The sequence below is a fragment of the Epinephelus fuscoguttatus genome, linkage group LG2, assembly GCF_011397635.1.
Source record: "Epinephelus fuscoguttatus linkage group LG2, E.fuscoguttatus.final_Chr_v1".
Taxonomy (NCBI): domain Eukaryota; kingdom Metazoa; phylum Chordata; class Actinopteri; order Perciformes; family Serranidae; genus Epinephelus; species Epinephelus fuscoguttatus.
In genome coordinates this window covers 41,033,346-41,050,666 of record NC_064753.1, presented here as the reverse complement: position 1 = coordinate 41,050,666, position 17,321 = coordinate 41,033,346, and the positions used below count along the sequence as shown (strand labels likewise).

Here is a 17,321-nt window from a genome sequence, read left to right as displayed (position 1 = left end):
AGAGCGGATGTGTGTGTGTGTGTGTGTGTGTGTGAGACGGGGAGTCAGTGTTTGTAGGACACACACAGTCCAGTTGTGTGTGTAGGAGAAATTGGGCAGTGATGTGGAGCAAACAGCCCTGTGTGCAGCGAGCGGTGAAGAGTCTTTAGCTTTCTGTGTCGACTGACGTGGAGCTGCAGTTTGACAGAGGCTGAAACTGTAGAGCTGCGTACAGTGAAGCAGTGAGACTGGAAGGTCACGGGTTTGATGCCCGAAACAGAGGACAAATTTTTTTTTTTAGTTGACCCCTCTACATAAACAATGCATGTTTTTATATTTTCTTTTCATTTATTTCACATGAACTATGTTTAGATTTAGTTTTTTTTCTTTTTCAAAGTTGTTTTTAAGATTTTATATTAGTTATACAATACAGTACAGCACACTGAAATGTAGTTGCAGACCCCTCCACACTACACACGAAAATGTATGAAAAGGTATTCAGCTATCTAAATAAAACTAGATTAGAAACAGACAATGTTTACATGCACAGAATAGTCAGGTTGTTGTTGTTTTTTTTGTTTTTTTTCAAGATTTTTTTTGGCATTTTGCCTTTAATGGACAGGACAGGTAAGCGTGAAAGGGGGCGAGAGAGAAGGGGGGATGACATGCCGCAAAGGGCCACAGGCTGGATTCGAACCTGGGCCGCTGCGGCAACAGCCTTGTACATGGGGCGCCTGCTCTACCACTAAGCCACCGACGCCCCAGAATAGTCAGGTTTTTACTGTTATTCAGAAAAGACAACATCCCCATTAAACTACTTACAGTTAATGAAAATGAATATTCCACTATTATTCACGTTTACATGCAGCTGTGCATGCTCCGATTAATGTGCCCAAACATATTTTTCACGACAAAATATGGAGCAGTGGAACAGCTGGAGCTGCTCGTCATTTTCCTTCTTTGCATCAAAATGCATTTTTTCAAAGTTTCCACTAAGTGGTGGACTTGTTGGACTGTGCAAACACAGCCTCCCTCTTTCGGTCCTTCCACCTTTATGAAAAGTCAGCATTATGATATCTCTGCATATCCAAAAACGTGTTTATCAAAGTCTTTCATAATGTTTAAAAGTAGATGTTTTTCATCCTCTGACAACAGATATTGGCTTTTCTTTTGAGCATTCATCTCCACCCCAGCCTTGCTGCTAAATTTGAAACAAGGCCTAATTCAGAATATCTAAACAGAATATGCTTTTTACATTACACATATCAAATTCAGTATATTATATTGGAATATTAGTGTGAATGCAAACAATGGCAATGAAATAAAAGTAATTATATAAAAGAAGCACTAAAGAAAAAAGTTAAACTGTATAAAGTGTAAATAAAAAAAAAACTTTTTATAGTAAAATAACTAGAATTCTAGCTATTTGAATTCAAATTTCTAAAGCGCTTAAAGGACGACCACTTTGTTTTAAAAATTTAATTTCAAAGTCTTGATCTCAACAGCTGTTGACAAGGAAAATTTTAGGTGCACTTTCTTTCAAGCTTTTTGTGCCTGTTGTTTAATTGTTCTTATTTATGTTCTTCCTTCTCTTATGTCAGTCACTTGTCACTTAGTTTGCACTGGGGCCCTTTGAACTGCACTTAACTGGGTATAAGGTGCCATGAAAAATGCATAGATGTCGGTGTACTTCCATCTGGGTCAAGATAAATCTGAATTACTACAAAAAAATCACCATCAGTAACAGCTCTGATTATCACTTCAAATCAGCTTCATGTATTAAATGGTATTCTTTGTCTCTCTTTCTCTGCAGTATTTTCTGAAGCCGCCATCATTCTGTGCTGTAAGACCGACCCCAAAATGTCTTCCAATGGGGACCTCAGCGACCTGGGAAGCTCAGACAGCTTCTGGGAGGTACAGTAGGAAAACACACACACACACACACACACACACATTTCCAACATTAAGAGAAACCTCAAGGACTGGTCTGGACTGGACTGGTAATATTAGCTCACACATTAATGGCTACATTTATAGAGCTGTTTTATCCAAAGTGCTTTACATCTTACCTCTCAGTCACACACTCACACCAGTGGCAGCGAACTAACCATGGTGCTAACATGCTGGGAGCAATTTGGGGTTTAGTAACTTGCCCAAGGACACTTGGACATGTGGGCAGGAGGAGCTGGGGAAAATGAACCACCAACCCTGTGATTAGTGGACGTCCCGCTCTATGTACTGAGCCACAGCACCTCAAAATCAGTTACTCACTTAACAGACAGGAGACGTTATGATCTCTGTGCTTATTAAACCAGATCAGATACAGCATTAGTCAATAAAATCCTAAATATTTCTGCTCATGAGACAGAAAACCTGGAGAATCCATGTGTTGCGTACTTGATGATTGTGTACTATGGGAGCAGCTGAGAGGAGCAGCCGGAGGTGGTGTTTAGATAGAGACACAGACACATAATGAGTCCCTGCTGACTGACTGCCGGCTTCACAGCCCTCCATCTGGAAAAACTACATACCTTCAACCTTCCACTCATTCTCTGCTCTGTCCTCCTCCTTTCACTCTTCTCATTTAGTCTCTATTTTAGTCTTGTGTACATCATCACTGGTCTTCTAAACATCCTGCCGTGTAAACATTTTGCCGCACTAATATTAGCATGTAGGTGAGGGGCGTTGAACTGATTGACCTACTGATATAACAGCAGAAAATGATTTTAAGAGCCCCACAGCAGTTTATTCTTATTCTGTTTCCTCACTCATTATGTGTGTTTTTACTGTATCTGTGTGTGCTCTATTCCTCTGCAGCCGGGGAACTACAAAAGAACGGTGAAGCGGATAGACGATGGTCACCGGCTGTGTAATGAGTTGGTCAGCTGCTTCCAGGAGAGGGCAAAGATAGAGAAGAGCTACGCTCTGCAGCTGAGCGACTGGGCCAAGAGGTGGAGGGGCGTCGTAGAGAAAGGTAAGTTGAAAACACTGATCATGTGGGGTGAAAAATTACACCAAAAACTGTGTTTAATGTTTTACCTTTGCTGTTTTTGGGAACATTTGGTCTTTTCACTGCAAGGGTCTGCAAACAAGTCACTTAATCTCTGAATTAATTATTAACACGAGAAACATTTGGTTTGGGACACCATGAAAATAATTTAAGGAAAGACTTGAAGCGTTGGTACATTGATTTGTCCTTTAATTAGCCAGCACCCTAAAGAAAAATATCTGCTGTGTTTGAGCAAACAAGCTTTTTTATTAGTTTATTTAGTGTTTATTAAGTATAGGGACAAGTATGTAGCATAAATCGATGCCACACACCACGGCATTTACAGCCTAAGCTAAATTGCAGTGTCCTTCCCTAGCCTTTAAAATGCATAAAACTCAGCAACAAATATGCAGGGATTTTACAAAACACAAACTTTACTTTGCTTCGCATTAACCTGTAGTATGGCAAAACACTACGTTTACCACACTTATTAACTTTGATGCAAACATCACACGTTCACTCAATTTTAGATAGCACAGGAAAAGTACTTAAAAGCATTGACTGAAATACTGGGTAACACTTTCTATGAAGAGCACATCTATAATGCATTATAGGGGCATTCATATTAAATTATAATGCATTTATAATGCTCTATGACTACACCCATAAACACACATAATGCTTACTGGTGCACTATATCAACAGTCATAGAACATTATAGATGTGACTAATAATGAATTATAAGTATCAAGTGTCTTATGGATGCTCGACGAGTTATAAACTGGGTAACGTTAGCTTATGAGCAGCATTGTTTGAAATGGGGACAGTGATTAGCTAGCTAGCTAACTATAGCATAAAGCATACTCCCTCACAGTCTTGAAGGCTGCAACATTTTTTTTTGAAATCTTGCAAACAGTCTTGCAAATAGTGACACTGCAAGAAACCTAGTTTTTGCAAAATCTGCTTCTGTGACTAAAAACTCTCTGACAGATGAGACATTGTCTTTAAATGTGAGTGAATAGATGCATCAATATGAACGTCACTTTACTTATCACATACAATGATAACTAATGAAACTGCATAGACTATTACAGCATACTATGAGTCCTTGTTACAGTTGATTGTTGATACAGTTGATATTTATAGGTGAGTAAAGGTATTCATAATGCATCATAAGCCCCATTAGTCAACCTCTAGTTTATAACTAGTTAAGAGCATCCATAAGACACTTATAATTCATTATAAGTCACATCTATAATGTTCTATGACTTGATAAAGTGCATCAGTAAGCATTACGGGTGTTTATGAGTGTAGTCATAGGGAATTATAAATGCATTATAATTCGCTATGAATGCCCCTATAATACATTATAGATGTGGTCTTAATAGAAAGTGTTACCAAAAATTCTTGGTAACACTGTCAAATTGGGATCTTCAACAAATCAAACAGCAATCTTTTTCTTTTCTTTTTTTTTGTTTCCCCCTAAATGTGATGGTGTTTCTCCTCTCCCCTCAGGTCCTCAGTATGGTACGCTGGAGAAAGCGTGGCACGCCTTTATGCAGGCAGCCGATCGGATCAGCGAGCTGCATCTGGAGCTGCGGGAGCGGCTGGCGGGCGAGGACACCGAGAAGGTGCGCAGCTGGCAGAAGGATGCCTTCCACAAGCAGATGATGGGAGGCTTCAGAGAGACCAAGGATGCAGACGACGGCTTCCGCAAAGCACAGAAACCCTGGGTCCGCAAACTGAAGGAGGTGAGGGCTGTCTGAGTGGTTTCTGATGTCAGTGGAGCTGCATTTATACCTGACCCAAGGGGTTAATGGGAGTCCCGCTGCAGGTACCAACAGCATAGGTTTTAATTATGGTTAAGTAACACGTTGTCAACTGTTAAGTAATCAGTAATTAATCTGAGAATCAATCAGTCAGGAAACAAACTGCAATTCAGGAAAGATAATGAGGTGTGGTGAATGCTAGAGAAGCTGTTTTCATCACAACAGCAAATCATAGTGTGTCATTGTGTGTGTGTGTGTCAAGGTGGAAGCCAGTAAGAAGAGCTACCATCAGGCAAGGAAGGAGGAGTGGACAGCGGTTACCAGGGAAACACACGCCAAAGCTGACCCGACCAAGTCACAGGAGGAAGTTCGCAAATTCACGGCCCGGGCAGAGCGCTGCAGCCAGGAGGCCGACAAAGTACGAAGCTTACACACAAACACTTATACACACACATTTAGAGATAGTCCCATGCGTAGCTCCACTTGCTCCAGTCTGGGTGTGTCAGTGAGTCCAGAAAAACATACCTGTGTGTGTGTTTTTGAGTTTTGAAACATGACCGGGCTTGTCTCCGCTGTTCTCTGCTCTGCACAAAAACCCAACGGCCCAAAAAAAGCTTCAGGTCCTGGAGAAGGAAATGATCGACCAGAAACAGGGAAATCCTGAGACAAAAGACAGGACAAGGAAATGAAATCCAACATCATGGCTTGTATTTGCTGTATTAGGTTACTGTTAATGCTAAGCTAAATCGATCACTTCCTGCTGCTATTCATCCACACTAACAGTTTCCCACAGTGGATCACATGGAGCCTTTAATTTGAAGAGGCTGTACTCATTACAGGATTTGGCACATGCTGTTGTTGAGTCCAACTTTGTGTAAGTAATATGATTTATCAGATTTTTTTTCATAGGATCAGTTTATATAATGTACGGAGGAATAGTAGAAGAAAACACAGCCACACTGAGCAGGATGTATGAAAAGCTGCAGACGACAGGCTGCAGTGCAAACCACCACACCTCCAACACGTCACCTAGGTAAACAACACTTAACATGCCATCCTGTTAGATGGAAAACCTTACGCCTCATATGGAACGAGCGTCCCAATCCTGACAAAGACCATTATGACACGCTGCCTCTTAAATCCTTGATGTCAAGCTTTTTCTTTTCAAATTTATAGGAGTTGAGAGAAGTAAAACATCCAACTCACCCATATGAATATGGATCTGGGATAGGGTTGGATTGAAAGTACTCTTTTAATTTGGAATACTTTTGTAATAAAGGAGAGGTGAATACTGTACCTCAGCAAGTCAAGTAATTAAACAACAGCTTAAGCCGACCAAAGTGCTGTACTAAAAATACACTACTGTCTTTTCTTGACAGTGCTGTTGTCTGTTCTTCTTGTGGTGCAGTGTTGGCACCAGTCAGTCCTTGTCGACTGTTTCTGGACGATTCAGCATGTTGAATCAGTGTTGGACATGGCTGAGCCTTTTGCTGAATAAAAATCATTTTGGCTGGATAGTTCAGTGCACAAGAAGAGAAACGGAAGTGAGGAGAGCAAACAGATGATTAAAGTCAAGAATGGAAACAAACTTGTTATATTAGGAAAGCTAGCTAGCTCACAGTAAATATCCTTTGTTCTTTCAGCATCAGGTTGTGTTGTCAATGTGGTTAACTGCGGCTTGAATCCATCCTGTGTGTCTTCTGGTTTCTCTTAAATGTCCATACCTGCTTTACTGAAGTGGAAGTCCCCAGTACTTCTATCACACACTTTATGGATGAGGGAAGTCCTTCATTTTGTCAAACTGGAAAGAATCAGGTGTATCATGATAGGCTCCCTGAGGAAATTATGTATGATGTTGGATCCCTTTTTCGAGTATGTACAAGAGCTGGACCAGATATTCGTGAATGATTGATCATCTATTTTACAGACATTAAATCGTGATGTGACAGGCAGTTGTCCGGCCAACAACCATTAGATTATGTTTTAGTATTTAGTGTTATTTTCATCTCATCACCTGCTGGTATGGACATTTATTTCCTCTCATGCCCAAGTGCTATTTGGCCTTTAGCTTTGGTCTTTGGGGTGTTGAAGTTCAACTTTTTGGCCGAGACACAGGCGATGTGACGTTACGCAACAGTCGGCGTTCATTGCCACTAGCTCTTTGATGTTTATTTGGAGTGTGTTGGCCTTTAGACCCTTGGTTTGAATAAGGGATAAGTCTACCCAAAAAAACTTTTTAACGGGAAAAAATGGAGGAAACCTCAGGAAGAGCAACAGAGGTGGGATGCCTCTTCCAGGACAGACAGATGTACAACATTAATGTGGTTTGGTCAATTCAGCTGTCTTTTAGTATTTATAGCAGTCTTGAGCACACATGGACTCACAGGCGCACTGATCCACGAGCACGTGCTAAAAATGCAGTTGTTTTTTTTTTTCCTTATGAAACATTTAGCAAAAGGTCCTGAGATATTAATTCCTGTGGTTCAACACTATTCAACACCTCTCAGCTGCATATCATTACATATAGTCGATACAGTCACAGCCTCTCACCAGCAGCTGTAATAGAATGACGCTTGAACTACATCTCTCACAGTGTGTACGCTGCCCACTAATGGAGCAGCCATCAATCCTTTGGTTTAATGTTTGAAAATTTAGACTCCATCCTAACTGCTGACACAAAGGCACTTAAGCTTGTCTTCATCTTTCTCATAAATGTGTGGTGACAAAGGGTTGTACAGTAGCTCAGTATGTACTCTGCTTGTGTGCTCTGTGTGTGTGCTGCAGATGAAGGAGCGCTACTCAAAGGCCCTGGAGGATCTGAACCGCTGTAACCCTCGCTACATGGAGGACATGGAGCAGGTGTTCGACCTCACCCAGGAGGCCGAGCGTAAGAGGCTGCGCTTCTTTAAAGACATGCTGCTGGACATCCACAAACACCTCGACCTGTCCGCCAAAGAAGGGTAGGACACACACGCATGCATACACATACACACATACACACATCCTGAGAGGAAACAGTAGTAAGGTGATTCATGATCCATGACTCAGAACGAAGGCATGCAGAACTGTCGAGGTTTCAGTGTGTGTTTGAACATGTGTGTATGTGCACAGGAGTTAATAGAAAACTCACAGTGTTGTCCATTAACTATTGACCTCTCATTCTGTTTAAACAAGGCACCGTTACCACAGTAACCACGATTGGTTAAGTCCAACAAGATCTTTGTCCAAACATTGGACAAAAACTTTATCTTTAATTAACTCTGTGAAGAGGAAGTGATGAGATTTGACCAGAGAAAATCCAGCTGGTGACTTTATTTATATTCAAATGTTTGTCTTTTGTTTGTTAAAGGTTTACTTCACAGTTAAGTGGTTTAGTCCCCAAAATTAAAGTCTGCAGTTCAAGTTGAAGCACAGAAAGACTGTTCAGGTTCTTAATGAGAGACCACCTGTCCTCCTACACTGACCTCGGTTCAAACCCACAGTCCAGACTCACAGACTGAACTCTCTCATTACCTGAACTGAACTACCATAAATGAAGGCACTCAGGGGCAGTGCTTACAACCTTTTTGGCTTGTGACCCCCCACCCCTTTTTTTTTTGTAATTTATGGCACAAAGTTAGTAAAAAAAACAAAACAAAACGTAATTTCAGCAACTAGTTACATCTGAATATCACCATGCCAATCACAACACATAGTGGGAGGTAGAGACATACGTGTTGAAAGTCTAGCCCAGAGACACCTTAACACAAAGCACCCGGGATGTGTTGGGAAGCTAAAAGAATATTTCTTGATGAAAAAGGACAGGCTTCAGGCACAACAGACCACACACCTTTTTTGTCTTGATATTGAGAGGGTGGTCCTCAGAAAGTTTTTAACAATCACATGTGGACCTTAAGTTAAAGAGTTGGTTCATGCTTCTTAAAGTAGGCTATGTCTTAAACCAACTCTCACATGCCCATGTGTACATTTGAACTGTTCTTGGTTGCTGTAATCATTCCTCTCATCCAAACTGACTGTAAAGAGATCTCTTTTTTTAATATAACTCCAGTGTAATTGTAGGGGAATTTAATCCAAAGTTTTTTCAGTGTTACGTGCTCTCAATTTTAGCTAATATGAGGCTCGCCAACCAAATTAAATGGCTATAGACAAATTCAGCGAGTGATTTGTGTATGCCGCCATCTTGCGGCGCCGCCATTGCTGCGGTGACATGTGTCAGTCATCAATTCATTATGCTGTCATTGTGAACTGACTCTCTACAATGACAAAATCATGAATAGCTGGATTTATGATGTTTGACGGTGGCCTCTGGTAACTGATGAAGGTATCTTAAATGAGTACCGATATTAATTTAGAAATTAATCATTTGTTTGAGCGATAAGCAGGAAAGATTAGAGTAATAGGGAGATAATAGACTGTATCATTAAACACTGTAATATAAAGTTAGCATACGTTATGTGTGCTGATGTTAGCAAGCTAGCAGCGTGACATTTAATCATTAAGGACAGGCTACGTGACTAAAAACAACACGTGTTTGTGTTTTGTTTTAGGTATTCAAGAATATTTTATTGATCGCCTGGCCTCCGATGACCAGAAAAACGGCAATTACAGGTCTCTGATTGAGGGTCAAAATTACCCTGCTCCGGATGGGGCGTGGCAAATTTTACACCGCCTTTTAGACGACCATCACATCATATTGAAGGCGATCAATATTGATCGCCTTCAATATGATGTGATGGTCATGTAGCCTGTCCATAATGATTAAATGTCACGCTGCTAGCTTGCTAATGTCAGCACACGTAATGTATGCTAACGTTATATTACACAGTGTTTAATGATACAGTCTATTATCTCCCTATTACTCTAATCTTTCCTGCTTATCGCTCAAACAAATGATTAATTTCTAAATTAATATCGGTACTCATTTAAGATGTACCTTCATCAGTTACCGGAGGCCACCGTCTAACATCATCAATCCAGCTATTCATGATGCTGTCATTGTAGAGAGTCAGTTCACAATGACAGCATAATGAATTGATGACTGACACATGTCACCGCAGCAATGGCGGCGCCGCAAGATGGCGGCATACACAAATCGCTCACCGAATTCGTCTATTCAGTAGTTATGTACCAAATTACCTCTTTTCTTACAGCAAAGAGGGAATTTATTGCAAAAATGCTCTAACTTTGGAACAAACCATTTTCCTTTGTCTAACTCCTACTGCTGTAGCCTTATTCGCTACAGCTAAACATCAGGATGTGTTTTTACACCAAACAAAGACTGATTTTGTCCCCCATCACTTACTTTGAAGTTAGAAGCGGGAGGATGATGCAGCGACAAAAAGCTGCTGACTCAGTGTACATGTGGAAAGTATTATGTCATGACAAGCTTGGAAAAATATAATCTTAAACTTTTAAATGAAGCAGTGTCCACCTGCATGTGTTTAAAAGTTGAATAGCTCCACCAAAGTGAGACTTTGTCCTCTAAATTTGTCAGATTTTGTTATTTTCAAAGGTCTACTTGTCACTCTAAATGTTCATTTGTGTACCAGTTAATCGTCCTGTGTTATGTTGAATTAATGAAGAAAATTTTTTCTCGCATGCCTCCACAGTGAACAGGGAATTCAAAAAGGCGAACATTCTTCATAAATTGAAGTAAAGGGGTCCGTGTTTATCAAAATAACAGTTTTTTTAACTCACACACCTTGTGCAGTATAATCCGAGTCTGAGTTATCCAGTCGTATGCTCAGTACTAAACAAAAAGCTGTTTCCAACAAGGAACTGAACAGAAAGTGAAACATGTCTATGCTGTCTTTAAAGCCAGACTGCACTGATAAAAAGAAGTAATTTTACTGGTCTGCTCCTGCTCCTTGTTGTTTTAAAAGTTTTTAAAAATGTATTTTAAGAGTAGTTGCCTCTGGTCTGTTCTCTGTTGAATTCAGTATACAGACTTAAGTGGAAGTTCAGTGTTCAAACAGCCTTCAGACATTTACCTGCAGGTACTGGGAAGGTTGGATTCAGATCAACAGATGCAGGTTTTTCCTTCATATCATCTCCAAATGTTACCAAACAAACACAGAGCTGATAATACTGACCATAAATTATGCACTTATAATAGTCTTATCTGGAATTCCACCTGTTAAATGGAGGCTTCAGGAATGTAAACGCCCAGCCCTCAGAATACAGTGTAAATAGTAATTGTAAAATACAGTGTGTCAGCACTGTAATTATGTATTTAATATTCAGAGCAGGAAAGTGTAAAGTGTTTAAAGTGTCTTGTCTTCTAGTTGTCTTAAAAGCTGCACCAATAAATATCTTACTAGTCTCCGACCGTGTCTGTCTGCTGTTTGCTGCTGAGCAGGTAATGCACAGTGAAGTTTTAGAGCACTGTTGGCGCTATGAGAGCTGTGAAAGTGAAGCCAAAAAGTAAAGTTGAGGGCCAGACAGATAAACAGTGAGCTGAAACTCACTACAAAGCTCTGTAAACCCGAGGCGAGCTGCAGATTCAGGTGATAATTTGCTGCAGGTTTATCACCTTGAGCGAACCCTTTCACGTCGTTGCATTGTTTTCATATTATCATTGTCACTCTGTCAATATAAAAACATGGATTACAGCAGCTTTAAGTCTGATAATTCATCAGAGGCAACCCAGTTTCACTCCCAACCCTTCAAATAGACGCCTTTTAGTGGCCATACAAGTCAGATGCCAGTGCATTAAGGCAACCACGATTGCTGTAGTATAAAGAGCGCATGTCTGTGAAGATTCTCAGTCATCCAGGTCATGGTAATCTTAAGTGCTATATTGTAGCAGAGTTCGCATGTGACCTCAATGACTCCAAGGTTTCATGCCCACACAGAGTTTAAAGCTTGCGACTCCGCACCAGTCTGTTAGAACTGAAGAAACCTCTTGGATGAGAGGTGAAACATCTTCAAGAAACTCAAGCAAGCCCAGTTGCCTACGATATAACACGGACGATTATAAAGAGCGCAAAAAGTCCACTTGTGATGGGTGGGAGGGGAGATAGATTGGCCAAACAAACTCCAGACTCTCCCCCTGGTTGATTACTGTTAGCCTTCCATGTAAAACCAAAAGCCAGTTGAGGTATTGTAATAACACCATAGTCCACTAGTATGTGTAGCACATTATTTCCTGTTTATTTTGAAAAGACACAAAGCATATAACAAGTGCAAATTGACAAGCTGTTCCTCTGCATGCAAAACTGATGCTGGAGGGGTACCTAGAGTGTCATATTTTAACACAACAGACCACTGACCAAGCACCGCTATTTACTGAGTTTTGAATTAGAGTGTGTTGTCAGGGGAGCTCTGTGTTAACAGGGGAAAGTCATAAATAACACTGAAGTTATAAGGCCAAAAAATGTAACTGAAATAAATATCTGCATTAACAAACTGAGCCTTAATCTGGTCAGTTCCTAATTAGGCAGACCTGATAACATGCATCTGTGAACGAGAGGCTTTTAAAAAATGTTATCATAGAACACAAAGTCAGACAGAAGAATGATAAACTGTGATAGACTTTAAAATCTCTACTGACAGAATTTTAAAGGAGGAAGAGGAGGAGGAGGATGAGGGTGTACAGTAGATGTGATGACTGACAGTCACTTTGTCCAATAGGTTCAAAGTCTTGTACCGGGATCTGGGTCAGACCATCCAAGCAGCCAATGACACCGAAGATCTGAGATGGTGGAGGAACACCCACGGACCGGGCATGAGCATGAACTGGCCACAGTTTGAGGTATGGACGGACGGACACACACACACACACACACACACACACACACACACACACACACACACACACACACACAAGCCTACACTCTATTTTAATCCACTCTTGGGATTATTTATATAACTTCATTCATTCATTTTTTTTCTTCCAACATCTTGATGAAAACACGAGTGCTGTGCAGGACTGCTGCAGTTGTTCAGTGTGTGTTTCAGAGAAACAGACTGAATATTAAACAGGCCTCCAGTGAAAGCCTTGTTGTGTGACTAAGACCTCTGAGTGGGGTCAAGAATGTCTGAATGCACACAAACACACACACACACACACACACACACACACACACACACACACACACACACACAGATACATGTTAAGTTGTTGGTGGAAAGCTACAGATTTCAGCTCTGCAGGCTGGGCCACTGAGGACAAACAAATATTTACAAGTATGAAAAAACAGAAGTACAAATGATTGCCTCCTCTCAGTGTTTAAAGGAAAAGTTCTACATTATAGGATAAATGCTGGTTTCCTTTTCTAGATGAAAAGATGAAAGGACTGGTACCACTCTCATGTCTTTACAGTAAATATAGCCTGGCTCCATCTGCAGATAACAAAGTCAGCCAGCCAACTCCTGTAAAGCTCACTAGCTAACATTTTATATTTAATTTGTTTAATCTATAGAAAACTGTCCTGTAAAAACAGCTTTCTTTTTACATCTGGATAGAGCCAGGCAAGCTGTTTCCCCCTGTTTCCAGTCTTTATGCTCAGCTAAGTTATCCAAACTGGAGAGCCTATTTGGTGCTGGAAGAAAAACTGTAACAAAGATATCAGTTGTGGCAACTTTTGCTTTCAAAAAGCCTTTTTATTCACAAACTACAAAATAGAAGAACAGTGACACATCTATCATTGCTTTCTTGAATCAAGTTTAGGGCTTGACAGTATCAGTTGCCAAGTGGCCATTAACGACCATTTTGATGCAAAGAGATGGCAAAGAGTAACATGTGCACCCCAACATAATTTTTTTTGTATATTTGTTACATTACTGATGTTTTAGGAATGCTGTTCCAGTCAGAACTGGAACAGTGCTGCACCATGGTAAAGTTGCACGTGCACTGGTGCGTTTACACACAGGCATCTGTTTTAGAGACAATGGTGAAGCCAATTAAGTTGCACTTCAGTTTCAAATTCAGTAAGGTGTCAGATAAAACACAAATACAGGGTGCCCGGTGGCTTGGTGGGTGGAGTGGGCATCCCATGTGCAGGGACGATGTCCTTGCTTTGGTGGCCGTGGGTTCGATTCTGACCCGTGGCTCTTTGCTTTGTGTCCTACCCTCTCTTTCCCACTTGCACACTTGGACTGTCCTGTCAAATAAAGGCAAAAAACAGTTTGGTGACAGTGACAAAGCTTTAAAAGATTCTTTTATGCCAGATTTTCATTATTAAAATGATGTATTAACTGCATTGTATCTTAATTATTCCTATTACAAGGTGACTAAAAAAGACAATCATTTTCTCAGTTTCAGCAACAAAAGCTGATGCCTGTTGCCAATCTGGCAACCACTTTTTAAAGTTAAGGCTCAGACGTACTTTCCACATTGGATGTACATGGACGCAATTCTATTCATAGTACAATTGAGGATGCATGAGTTTACTGTCATCCTACTGCCTATGTCAGGTGAAACTGAAACGAGGAAAACACTGCTGCAGCGTTTAAACTTAAAACTAACTTCACTATGGTGCAGTGGCTGCTGCTGTCTGGACCGCAGTGTCATGGACTAGACTGGAGTGTGGAGCATGTGCAGTCGGCGTGCTTGCTATGCATACAGTCCACATGGTCACAAAAAAAGGGCTGCACGCAGACATCTGCATCACACTCGCAGATACATGTGGATGACGACATTAACGCCACATGAACCAAAGCAATCCCTCGTGGACACACAGAAACTATGAATTGGTCTTTAGTGTTGTGCCCTACAAGCTCTTTCCTGAGAGGTTTTGTGAATCCAGCCTGAGGATGATATAACAGATTGGGATCAATTACACGCAGGAATTTCCACACCCACTTAAGTCTCTGTTCCCTGATTCACAATGAAGGAATCGTTGTATTGTTCTGTTTTCTGTCTGTGAAAAGATCTGCAGACCCAATTGTCAAGTCAGAATAGAGATACAATCACCTGGATTCCTGCCCTCCACTTTTATTTTTGGCAGCTACACTCTGACTCTGTGTGTGTGGGGGTGCGCTGTTCCAGGCCTGGATCCTCGAATTTCAGATCATACAAAGGAGTCAACATACAATACTCGAAAATGCAGCAACTGGACCACAGAAAGTCTGTTTGAAGATTGCAGATTTCGTTAAATCCATCTCTCTGTTTTCTCCATTAGATGTCTGAAAATCACACTTAACTCCTTGAGTGAAGATTATTTTGGCCATGTTAAAACAAAGCCTGTCCAGTGGCAGCATGATGCTGAACATAATGCAGTCAGCTCAGAGCAGCGTTGTTCATTTAAGGTTAAATGAGTGCAGTAAAACATCCCAAAACACACAAGGTTTTATGGGCCCAAAGAGGCAGATTCTGACATATGAAAACCAGACTTTCCACATGTTTTAAAAGCTCAGCAGAATAAAATTAAGTCTGCATTGATTCAGCAGTTCCTCTATCTGTTATTAACTGCTGTAAATACCAAATAAAAGACTGTATCTCATTTATTTCAATGAGGGTAGACAATATGAGAAATACCTCTTGGTATAAGGCAGTCAAATTCAATAGTAGCACAAATTACATCCTCTAAAACAGGACCAGCAGCTCTCAGAAACAGTCTCAACAAAAACTGAATGTTATACAGTCTAACCCTAACCCTATGATAGTAGGAGTTATTGCAGGACTGTTGTATTAGACTTCATTAGTTGTAGCTAGGTGGACCAAAGCCTCTAACCTGGCTAGATAAGAGGTCAACCACTGCTGCCATAAATTAGATTTTCTGCTCCTTTATATAAAAAGGATTTAAAAAAAAAAAAGTCTTCGGGTTGACTTTGAGCTATTTCACACACTTTTTTACTTGAGTTGGACATGCTAACATTTTCCGAATCAGGGGCTGCAGGAATTGCTTTTTAATCTTAGAAGGACTTCTTCCAGCTTTCAAGTGTGTATTTGTATTTTTCCACATTACAACTATCACGCACTTTTACGCAGTGGGTCTGTTTGGCCATATTGTAAGCACACGTGTACACTGGCCTGTGTGTGTGTGTGTGTGTGTGTGTGTGTGTATATAAGCTGATTTGAAAAGTATGTTTCTGAAGAATGCTATGAATTCAGAGGCGGTTTTTGACACCCAGTACTTCTTTCAGGGGTAACACTTTAAGTCTCCCTGTTCAGCTCTGATAAACAGATTATAAACATTTAACAAATATTTATATCACACTGTTATACAGTTGTAAACAGTAATGTTTACAAGGTAATGTTTAAGTGTTTCAGCGATGTACAGTATTTGTCCACAGTTTAATATTATTTTATAGTGTTACGATTGTCATCCATTATAAGCAGCAGCCTCCGCTTACAGGTGTGCACAGGAGGAGTTATATTTGTTAACAAATACACAGAGTTCTGCAGGGGTGACATTTATTTGCTGGCCAGCCTGGAAGTTAGTGTCCATCTTGTTCCCTTGACAAAAGGCCAATTGAATATTTCCTTTGGATTTTAGAGTATTGCAGAAAAAAAACAAGTTTATGATCCTTACACATTTTGTTCAGTGAGATAATCTTCACAAATGAACACCACTTTCATGATTTTTAATGGGTAAATGCAATCGCCTGAAGTGAATAGCTAACATTAGGCTATAAACAAACTACGCTACGGTCGCATGACTTAATGTAGCCACCACAACAACCCTGTAAAGCTGTGTTTGGCATGATGCCGTTCAGTAGTCTCATTTAGCCACTTGTTAGCAACCGCCTATTTTTTGCTTCACGGGTGATTAAAAGACCAGGAGTATCTGGATAAGATAAATCAGGTAAAATAACATTACATTTGTGCATGCGACATAGCTAAGCAGCTAGCTAGCTGATGTTCATGACATGTACTGTGGAGATGAGTTGTAGTTCAATGAGTGATTTTGCACAAAACTCAACAGTACCCTAAGTAATTGAGGTCCGTTCAGTTCCTTTTTTTCTTCAGTTTCAGTAATTGTAAAATGGTCTTAAATTTTATTCAGAGCGGCATTAAAAAGTCTTACAAAGTCTTAAATCTAACGCCGGATTTCCACTGGATGCGTCTCTGTTGCGGAACGGCAGCGCTGATTATCCGCTGCGTGCTCCACCGTCCGTCAGTACCCACCGGCTGCGTTTGCTGTGCGATGCGGTGCAGCTCCGCCGGAAGACATCTGTGCACTGCCATGATTAATATCTCCTCGTCCATGGTGTTCACTGGGTGAAATGACGTCTGAAAACCTCTGACCTGTTGACTTCAGCCCTGCCTCTGCCCATTATGTAGTTTTTAAGGTGTAGTGCAGGGAAATATGATCCGCCGTGAACACTGTATTTTATTTTGAAAATTAACCGGATGTTTTATTGTGTTTCTGTGTACGACTTCCTGCCCCGCACGATCTGCTCTGTGCTGAATTGCTGCGTTGTGCTCCGGCGTCCGGCAAAAATAGACGTCCTGCGTATCTGTTGCGGAGGGCTCCAGAGTGCCGCAGCTGACACGGAGCCGGAACGCAGCACAGCCACAGCCGGTGGAAACACACACATTGACTAGAATTGAATCCTATGGGCTCCGCTGCCGTGCCGGAGCGCAGACACAACCAACACGCATCTGGTGGAAATTGGCCTTAACTTGCCTTTAGCTG

General features: G+C 40.9%; 1 protein-coding gene across 2 annotated transcripts in view; it reads left to right on the top strand.

Annotated features, from left to right (window-relative positions):
• pacsin3 (protein kinase C and casein kinase substrate in neurons 3) overlaps positions 1-17,321 on the top strand; it is a 46,165-nt gene that overhangs the window by 19,816 nt on the left and 9,028 nt on the right. For both annotated transcript variants that reach the window (XM_049597408.1, XM_049597398.1), the window contains 6 exons: positions 1,793-1,893; positions 2,797-2,953; positions 4,484-4,719; positions 5,000-5,155; positions 7,522-7,697; positions 12,370-12,490. In XM_049597408.1, the coding sequence (XP_049453365.1) occupies positions 1,840-1,893; positions 2,797-2,953; positions 4,484-4,719; positions 5,000-5,155; positions 7,522-7,697; positions 12,370-12,490 (900 nt within the window). In that variant the 5' untranslated portion in view covers positions 1,793-1,839. The remainder of the gene's footprint in view (positions 1-1,792; positions 1,894-2,796; positions 2,954-4,483; positions 4,720-4,999; positions 5,156-7,521; positions 7,698-12,369; positions 12,491-17,321) is intronic.